At 40.5% G+C, this 10,619-nt stretch overlaps 1 protein-coding gene across 4 annotated transcripts in view; it reads left to right on the top strand.

Moving 5' to 3' along the window:
- The first annotated feature begins 3,027 nt into the window (after positions 1–3,027).
- The window catches only part of fermt2 (FERM domain containing kindlin 2), a 46,799-nt gene continuing 39,207 nt past the window's right edge, over positions 3,028–10,619 (top strand). For 2 of the 4 annotated variants that reach the window (XM_079640656.1, XM_079640655.1), the window contains exons 1-2: positions 3,028–3,256; positions 4,797–4,954. In XM_079640656.1, coding sequence (XP_079496782.1) covers positions 4,798–4,954 — 157 coding nt within the window. In that variant the 5' untranslated portion in view covers positions 3,028–3,256; position 4,797. The remainder of the gene's footprint in view (positions 3,257–4,796; positions 4,955–10,619) is intronic. The other 2 variants (XM_079640658.1, XM_079640657.1) reach the window with 1 other exon arrangement.

The following is a 10,619-nucleotide window of genomic DNA, read 5'->3' as shown; positions in this document are numbered from 1 at the left end:
AAGCTGACTGATCGTGAATAGGCTGCTTTGTATTTCACGAGCAGTCCTGGCTTCCACATGGGTTAATGCCGTTTAGAAACATCTGCAAAGGCAAGGCTCGCAGATGGGACTGTTTAGCAGATATGATTCTCATAAATAATGCATGTGGCCCTGCTGTTCTGAGTTTGGCCAGAAGAGGTCAGTCATCTATAGGTAATACTGGAACAAAGACCGCCATTGACCATCTGTTGTCCAGCGACCCTTCTCCTTTCCTACTTCAATTTATTGCCCTTAAATAATTGAGCTATTTCATCTGTTGTTAATGGTCTCAATATTGATTTTGTGGCTAAATAAATTAAATCTTTAGGTTGGTAGGATGAAAATGTTGCATTGGCATAAAATAAATACAAAGTTGTATCTACGGGAAATATCATTTTAAAGATTTAAAGGCTATATTGATTTGTGCACAATAGCTAAAGGGCAATATTTGGCAATTCTAAGTCTCAGACTCCTGACCTTCAACAATGCAACACTATATCCATAATAAAAAAAGAACAAGAGGCATCATGATGTAAATAAAATTCAGGAATAAGAAAAGCATATACATACAAAATTAAATATATTAAGAAACCAAATGTAATATATAAATGTCGATCTGTAAATTAAACATGTCTAAGTCAAGATACTTTTATCATTAACTACATCGAAATGCTTATAAACCTTCTTTGTTTTCCCCCCAACTGATGCAGAGAGTAAACATTTTGAAGCCCTCCCCTCACATCCCCTGCCTCTCCTTCCTCTCCTTCCTCCTCCTCACCTCCTCATCCACATCAGCCAAGCCATCTCTCCTCTCCATCTGACTCCCCTGCTCTGCATCGGACTGACTCAAATGTTTACTCTGCAATTAAAACACAGCCTATAAAAGGCAATGGGTCTGCTGCCAGACACTGACGAGGGGGTCCGAGCTGCAGGGAGAGACGTTATAAATCGCTTTGATGCAGACCGGGGTCTGAAGACCTAGATTCCTGAGCTTCAGGGCTGGAGCTGAGCGAGTTCACCGGGACGCCGAGCCAGAAACGATGATGATTCATGAGTGTTCACTGCAGAACACTTGGAGAGCGTGCGCTGGAGTGTGCATTGTCCTTTGGAAAGAAATGAGACGGGAGCCTTTCTTTACGCTGAATCCCCAGCTGATCATTTGTTTGAATGCACTCATAAAACTCCATTATTCATCTGCTGCAGTTTAGACGTGAGCAACAACCTGCAGATGATATCTTCAGTGTGGTGCATTTGGCTTTTTAGGAAAGCTATATTGAACACTGATGATATGCTATTGTATTCTTTTGCAATGATCCCCATGATGACTTTACTCTTTTTAATTTGGTGCATAGGGAAAAGAAACATTTAACATGTGATGTTGACCTGCACAAGATTATATTCTCATAGTAACAGGGCTATATTTGGGAGACTGCTGCAGATGGTTTTAGGTGTCTAAAGTCTAGTAGCAAATCAAAATAAACTCTTATAACATTTCAGTAATGTAATAACTTCCTGATACACTATGATGACTCACCTTGTGTGAAAGTGATATTATGCAGGACACAAATAAACTGATATCAGGGGAAGTAACTTTATTTACAATAGAGTATACTAATGTACCTTCTATCTTTCAATTTTCTCATATCTTTCTGCTGTTGTTTGTTCTTGTTTCGCTCCAGAATAAACATTTGTATTAGATTAAATAATGAATTAGGAACATATTTCTTTACCTTAACCGAAAGAGTTTGTTAAGTAGTTTGACAGACCTCCACATGGGCCAGCTACTTAATGCTGCTTAATGTAATGTGTCAGGAATAAAGCAGATATCTGTATGCCTTGGCTTATTTCTACACTTCACAGTCTTCCACTGCGGCTTTTAGTTTCAATAAATGAGTCCCTACTGGAAACCAACATTGTGAAACACTTAAAGAGAGACCTTGGAGAAACGTTTAAGTTATTAAAACTCTTAAAGGGACAAAGTCAACATGCCTTGTGTTGTGCTGTTACTCCCTGGGCTAAAGACCCAAAGGTCCCTGGATGCTGCTGCAGGCTCAGCAGCATTATTGCCATAAAAGGCAGCTTGAGGTCTTCACTGCATGCCCATTATCCACGCAGCGTTGAATTTTGTACTGCAGAGGGCTGCAGTTTGACATAATCTGTAATAAAAACAAAATACAAACACAAACCTGACTTATTCTGTTCACATTAACATACTGTATTGCTGATATTTATTGTATTTGTATTTTTGAAAGGCACTCTTTGTGTGATATTGATACTAAAACTCACATGAATACTTGATATTTGGCAGATAGTTTCAAAAGTATGCCATTATTATATGTCAAAAGTGAAATATTGTTTAGTATTACTTGCCAGCACCTGTAGCCTATAACACCAGTTAAGGGGAAGAATATTCACATATTAAAGATACATATTTAATTTTCAATTCAATTATGAAATATGAATGGTTCCTTTCTTTAATAGTTCCAACCCTTACAAGTGAAGTACAGGAACAGGAAAGTGCATTTAAATGAAACAAAGAAATAGTAAATCAATTCACATGATTTCCCCCCCCTGTGAATTAGATTACTGAAGGGGAACATAGTGTCAGATTTTGGTTGACTGTTATTAATGTGTAAAAGGTGAATATCAGACCAAACTGATGGTCAAAATAATCATGACTTGTATTTCTAAAAAGTGTGAACAAAACAGGTAAAAAAGGGAGAAGTAACCCATATTACACACTCACGGGACAATTCCTGAGTGTGTGTGTGTGTGTGTGTGTGTGTGTGTGTGTGTGTGTGTGTGTGTGTGTGTGTGTGTGTGTGTGTGTGTGTGTCTGCGCGTGTGTGTGTGTGTGTGTGTGTGTGTGTGTGTGTGTGTGTGTGTGTGTGTGTGTGTGTGTGTGTGTGTGTGTTTGTGTGTGTGTGTGTGTGTGTGAGAGGTGACAGGGGGCCAGTAGGCGACCAGGACAGCTCCCAGTATGAAAGGAAAAGTGGGATTGGAGCAGTGACGTTATCCGCTGCTGGAAAGAGGGAGGGGGAAAGAGGGACGGCTGGACTCCATTAAGCCGAAGCCTGCAGGAAAACTGTTTGGGATACTTCACTTCTCCAGCGACTTCTTAGGGGATTCTTTCTGTTTTTATTGTCTTAAAAACCCTCCATACATGATTTAAAGAGGGGGAACTTGTTTTGCACCGTTTAGTCGACTGTTTTAGTGTCTTTTTTCCGTCTTTGTGAAGGTGAGTGCCCAGATTTAATGTTCGTCCTCAAAGCTCTGCTCGTTGCCGCTATGAAATATGTCTTTTCGTTGACGTGGTTTACCGCTTATTTTACACTACTGCGCTTCAAGTAACAACTCTTTTGCTAATGTTAGCACTTTGTCCGCGTTAAAACACACTTTCTACTTAACTTACTGCCTTAAAACCAGCCTGACTGACTCAGTAAGTGTGCATGTAGCCGCGGAGCTGTGGTAGGCTACAGACTGTGCTTACATAATTACCCTCTGCTATTTGAGAGAGCCTTTACCGTTATTTTTAACAGGTGAACCGCCACTTTTGCGGGGATAATAGCTGCTAAAGGTCCTTATTGAACTTGTAGCCACGGGTCTTTAGCCTTTGTTCTGCGGTGTTTATCGATTAGACGGCTGTTTTGATCGCCAGGCCACTCTCTACTGGACAACCTCACATCAAAGAATGACAGATATGCTATAATGTTACTTTCTGGCAGTGACTTCATACAACAGGGCGAGTCTGATCTCAGTGATGATTTGTTCACCTTCATCACTTTCTAATTCATCATGTAGGCTCAAATGAGTGAGCTAAAATACCTGCTATCATTGTAGCTTTTCTTATTCAAACGTTGGGAGAAGATAATTTATTAAGTGTGTTGTATTCTAGTAAGTATTCAATGGTTTACTGAACGATAGAAAGTTAAAGTGCTCAAAATGAAGATGAACCCTGTTAGAGGAGGGTTATATGAAAGCCTCTATCACAGTATATGCAAATGTAATATTCTGATTTGTATCTATATCAACTTAAAAGCAATTGAAACACTTTATTTAAAAAGGTATTAAGAGGAAAATGTCTGTTTCTTAAATCCAATTTTTACATTATGACAAATCGAGAAATGTTATAATTTTGATGAAACAATGACTCTATTAACAATAGCCTACCATTTTTATTTTTGTAATTTGTCTGAGAAATGCTTACATTCTTCCAATTCCAATTTCCAGTGTGTATCGTAGGCTTTTTATTATACATCTGTAATCCCAGTTCAAGATGACAGACTGTACAGAAACCCTGATGACATCACTATGACTTCATCAGGGAAACTTTTTCCAGACTTAATAAAACTGTTGTTAATGGATGAGTAGATATCACTGGAGGCCCCCTTTTAAAAGAATTGGCTATCATGCTATAATATTATGGTATGTCAAAATCTCCAATGGTATACACATTTTGTCCACCCTTAGACCCTGTCATAGTGTTGGAAAGTTTTGTTGCTGTTCCGAGTTAACGATAATTTAATGGCAAAGAAGGTCCAGGTGACGGCCAATCCAATGCAATAACATGCTACTGCACAAGTGCACATACTGAGAAATATCAGCCTTGTATGTTTGAACATATCTAGCAGGGAGAGGTTATTTCTCAAGACCTTTTTATGCATGGGCTTTGAACCAGATGTATTCCTCTCCAAAGGGTCAAAAGGTTTATTTTCCCTCCAGTGTGACAGAACCTTAGCTGGATCTTCTCCCTTGCTTACTGTGGGTTTGTTTGGCAGGATGGCGCTAGACGGGATCCGGATGCCCGATGGCCACTACGCCGACGGGACGTGGGAACTGAAGATGCATGTCACCGACCTCAAGAGGGACGTGTCGCTGAGGGTGACTGGGGAAATCCACATCGGCGGAGTCATGCTCAAACTCGTGGAGAAGCTAGGTATGCACGCTGCTGTCATGCAGGGCAGTTTACTGTGGCTTAACAAAGCAGTTTTTCTAAAGTGTAATCAACAGGCTTAAGCTTAGTTTCATTGACTCCATTTGACATATGATAAAATGGCAGTAATCCAGAGTGTATATTGTTGGTGGTTCTGAACGCCCTTTCTTTTCTCCTCTCACCCTGTACCAACATGCCAAAGCGAAACCTCTGCTTGCATCTATGGCTGACTCCTTATTTGTTGGGCAATAAATACCTCCTCTTTTAAAAATAGTTGCCATTCGGAGAATTGAGATTCTACTTAGTGAACCCTAATGTTCTATGCAAGCGTACAAATTGTTTCTCAATACTGGCCAAAGTTAAAAACTGACATTTTCCAACAAGACTGGGAACTTAAACGTATGCTTTCTGCCAATAACTCTTGAGATGAAATCTGAAGCTGGGAACAAGCTACACTATTGTATTTGTAGATAAAACTGAACTTTTTGTTTGAAAAAAAAAATCTTATTGTGCTGGGTATGTTTGCATAGTGTATGCAGATGTATCTGTCTTTGACCTTTTGTTGCATGAAGTTCAAACGCCTCTTTCAAGATAGTGAACGTGCCTTTCATGGGTTAATATTCCTCTTTGTCACCCCGCTGTATATATGGGTCAGTAACCCAAGGTATAAAGAAACCATACACAGCTTTCCTCCCCCAGCTGTATCATGCACTGTTCTGTAACTGCAGTCACGCACAAGTTTGGGTGTAAGTAAGCATAAGAGTCCTCTGTTCCAGACACTTGAACACTGCCCTGTTTCATGCCGGCTGGAGAAAGTTCAGTGCTGGTGGCAGCAGGGTTTGGGAGTGACAGTGTGTTGTGTGTTGATGGGGCTCGAACGCTCGGCATTCCTGCAGCGCTCCAAGGTTTTTTACTCCCTGCCCATGGTCCCATTTTTAGCTCCCCTGTTAGAGCTCCGCATAATTGAGGTCTTTGTTCTCTGTGGTCGTCTGTTCTAAGCAGCATCTATGCTAGGCGAGTGCAGTGTGGCTGCTCCGTGTGGGACGACATGAATTCATTTGTCCGCCACTCAAGTCCCGGCATTATCCGTTGTTTGAGTTGTGTTTGCACTTTTTGTCAAGGTCTGGGTGAAGGGTAGTGTGACCTTACTCAATGTGACAGCTTTCTGAAGTGTAGTGTGTTTGAAGGTCTTTAAATGGTGGCTATTTGTGTCTTAAAAGTTGGATAAATGAGGCATAACAGTGGCAAAACGTTGTGATGAATTGTTATTGGAATAGATATTCTGTCTTTCCTTTTTTAAAGGATATAGCTATTTCACTGTCCTATTTTTATCTGTTCAGGATACTGGTGGTTGAAGACCTTGAGCTCTAGAGTTGACAATAGTTTTGATTTGTTGACTTTTGATTTGGTTGGTTATTGGTTGATGGTGAGCCTGTAAAATAACAGAAGGTGGGTTTGCATGGTTGTTCGACTGTCTTATAACAAAAGTATCATCTTTCCAGCTGTGGTTACTTTTCTCAAACATCCCCTTCATATTATCCTACTGTTACAACCATTACTGCAGTTAAAAAAGCTTACTGTAGTTTGCTTAAAGGTAACCCTCTTTCAGTATCACTAAAAATGCACTGCTATTAGTGTTTCGGTCTATTTGTACTCCTCGACTGGTTTCACAAAGTGAGTTTGGGGACATTTGGCTGCTATCTCCCTCCTACCCTGAGTCAACAGGTTGTTTTCCATTGTAATCATTAACCTGCCAACCACATGGTTTTCCACATGTCCACACACTGCAGGAAACTGAGTACTATTTATGTTTGGAACAGACAATGTAGCCACGCTTTCATATCCATGAACATATACATTGTCTTAATGATCAGTTTGTACATGTTCTTGATTTAAAAAGTTTCTTAAATTTGAGTGGATCTGGAGGGAGATTAAACAATCCGTTCAAGTTAATAAGTAATGAAATCAAGGAATTAGTAAGCAAAATGTTATTCTGTGACACCCGTCCGTGGGAAAGATCTTCAGGTCTTTCCTTTGTCACCAACCTACGTCAGTGCTGTACTGAACACCTCTGAAGTGCTGCCACATACCCGCTTTTGGATTTGATGATTGCTTGGATGTGGTGGTTAAACATAGACACTGTACATGTGAACATGCACATACGCCTAGCCTGACTCGTAGATAGCAAATCACTTTGGCAGCTATTGCATCACACTTACATTGAAAGTAGGGCCGCTCAATTAATCGTATTTTAATCACAATTACGATTATGGCTTGCAACGATTACGAAAACAACGTTTTTATTATTATTATTACTTTTTTTTTTTTTTTTCAAATTCTTTTTTTTTTTATTGGTTTTTCAGTTGAATTATACTTAAGTTCAATGTAATCAACTGTTGAAAACATACTGTTCACATTTTTTTTTTCTCTCCAATAAATTGATGTTTTCAAAGTCAATGGGTAATCGTTTTTTAATAATCGTGATATCAATTATTGACCCAAATAATTGAGATTATGATTTTTGCCATAATCGAGCAGCCCTAATTGAAAGAACATCTTAGTCCAATGACAAATCCCTCTGTCCTTCCCTGCTCTCTCTCTCTCTCTCTCTCTCTCTCTCTCTCTCTCTCTCTCTCTCTCTCTCTCTCTCTCTCTCTCTCTCTCTGACTATCCAAAATAAAGAACATCTTGTGATTCTGTAATTGCTGACCGTCCTGCTCTGGTTTATTTTTCACCGCAAACATTTGTAATGCAAAAATGTCACGTCAGCTATCTTCTGTATGCTGGCCAGTGTTTTCATTAGCAGTATTTGTGCGGGGTTATTCCACACGTGAGCAGGATTGCGGGGGTGCGTCTCGCTCACATGTATCCTGCATCCATCTATCACCCCCTGTGAGCAGAGGGTCTTACGCCACATGGCTCAAATGGCCTTCGATAATGGATTAAATAGACAAATGCCAGGAAGGCACTTAGCTATTGATCACAGTTTCAAAACGCTGCTTCCATTTCCCCTGCAGCCCTCCAGGACAGCAGTATTTAAAGCCAGCTGATTCACCACCCCCTGGTCCCCCCCACTACAAATCCTTTCATCCCCCCCCTTGCTTACCATCACCTCTGCTTTCCCCGACTTGTCGATGTTCTCCCAAAGTGGAGCCCTCCTCTCTAAAAGCTAATATTGCAATTTAGAGAGGAAAACAAACATCTCACAAACAACATTAGCAGGCGGCATATTGGATTTAAAGGGATTGTTCCCAAGATACATTGCTTTCAACCCTTAAAAACGTACAGTAAGTGCTTAAGCTATCAATGTTTTACACAAATGCATTGCTGTTTTGCACAGGCTTGAGGTGGAAAGGCTATTTTCTTGTGATAATGGTTCTCCCTTGTCTCTCGAGTCAGACAGTTAAGCTTGCTGTTATAAAAGAAAGACACATTTAAGCTTTGAAATGCAAACTCTTGCAAAAGAAAGTATTGGAACGAGCAGCTTGAGTAGCTAGCAAATGATTTGTAAGAATGTTAGATGTACTTAGATGTTAGCAGTTGCATTTGCTCTGCTTAGCCTCACTAAAGACAGCTGAGGGTAGAGGATTCGAAGGAGAATAAAATGGGAGGGAAGAAGGGAGTGAGCTTTTTCTCCCTCCCTCTGGCTTTCCTTCTCGTTGTGACGTTAGCCATGCTGCTAGAATTCCATAAAAGTCTTCGATGAAACAGGAAATGACTCCCGGAGTTTGGCATGTTGTTCTCTGGTCGCTGCCGTCATTGCTAGATTCTCTTTTGCCTCCTTCATCCTCCTCCCTCTCCCTCTGTCAACTCTCTATTTTCCTTCTTTCTGTCCCCCCCCCTCTGTAACTCCCTTTCTTTTTCATCTAAATATATTCTGTGGAAAATATTTGTATTATATCATCTTACTTTAAAAAAAAGTAATGGCTTCCACTTCTTGACTTCTGACACCACCCACTCCTCCAGCCACGTAGCAAGGCTTTGAGAAAGAAAAGAACCCATTGAAGCACACATTGTTCACTTTCTAATGGTTCATGTACGCTGAGTATTCAAAGTTCCATAAATAGAACTTGAACAAACTAATTGGTGTAGTGTGACTCCGATAGTTCTGTGGTTGTTTCCAGTGAGAGGCCTGCAGTTTTTTTCCGGCTGCTGAGCCAGCAAACTTCCCGGGTGTCAAAGAAAATGTGTGTTTTGTATTTGCCGTGACCTACATTCACATCAATAGGGAATTGGGGAAATGTCATCATCCCACATTCTCTAGAAAGTAATCTCCCCCTCTATTTGGATTATACAGTTCCATTAGAATTGACTTAGAAGTGTGAACAACTTGTAATCTTTTAGTTGCTCAGCTGTTTGAGTTGTGTGTCCTTTCTGTGAGAATGCAGGCTGTGATGACCAGAGGGAGATGGCTTCGGTTTGACAATGGGCTGCGGGTTTCATTAGGAAACAGACGTGATTTAACACAGGATGCTGAACTTCCTCTGGGCTTTTTTTGTGCTCCTTCTCCCATGTGCCTTCCTTGCATTCTGCCCTCTCGTTTTTTTTTGAGGATTGTGTTAGGGTAAGGGGAAATAAGGGGTCCTGAGAAGGGTGAGATGAAGTGTTTGGATACCATAGTCATATCTCTCCTGATGATTAAAGCTGTGAATATGTCTTTACATTCGATATTGCACACCAGGAGAGTGGGAGGTTTCTTTGAGAGATGGCTATAACCACTCTCCCTCTCCTCGTATCGGCTTGCCGTGACACCGGTTCAGATATATTACTATGTGTAATGAGACTTATTGAATGCGATGGTGGAGCCATCCTAAACGTCTGGCGTTACGAAGTGAGAAACGGCCTGGCAGCCTGTGGGATCATCCTGCTCTCTAATCTCCCTGACAGGAAGTAGTTAGCCTAAGTAGCGGTCCTGCCCAGGCCAGAGCTTTCCTGTTTCACCAGCAAGATGCTACAGTGATTGTGCTCAGACTTAGGCATGTGCTCACACATCTGGCCTATTGTATACATACTCATGTTTTCCATATATAGATTACTATTAATAGGACACACAAAGTATAACGATTTGTAAAAAAAAAAGTTGTTATTATTAACTCTTGTCAATTTACGCTTGGCAGTGCAGAGAGGAATGAATGATTGAATGAAGAGTAAATCATGTGCTACCCTGTGAATTGGGAAAAATGACTCGCGCTATGAGCAGTCCTTGACTAATGCTCTCCTTATATGATACAGGGCTTAAATTACCAGGAGACAAACAAGCTGTAGTAAACATGGGCTATTTATTAAAGATTCAAAGGCTATTATTGTCATATGCACAAAGCTATAGTGTGGAAATGGCAATGTAATTCTTCTGACCCGAGCTCCTGCAACAAGATCGTACAAGAAAAGGTTTCCGATAAGAGTGATAAACTCAACTGTAAACGTGACTTTGACAGCTGTTAGGTTTGGTGAAGTCTCTTGATGAAAGGTGATGTGGAAACAGTATCAGCGGCTTAATGTTCCAAATATCACACGATGCATTCATTTGAACAAAATCCACTTTTCAACTCGATTGGCCGTATTAAATATCTCAATTGTTTTATGATCATTCTTTGTTTACGGCCATGGAAGGACTGCTGTGCTTGTTAAGGATGATCTAATTAGTTATGTTTGGAATCTCAAACATGCA

This window comes from Notothenia rossii (assembly GCF_949606895.1).
Source record: "Notothenia rossii genome assembly, chromosome: 7".
Taxonomy (NCBI): Eukaryota; Metazoa; Chordata; class Actinopteri; order Perciformes; family Nototheniidae; genus Notothenia; species Notothenia rossii.
Note: the sequence above shows the minus strand (reverse complement) of the source record. Positions and strands in the feature narration are given on the sequence as shown.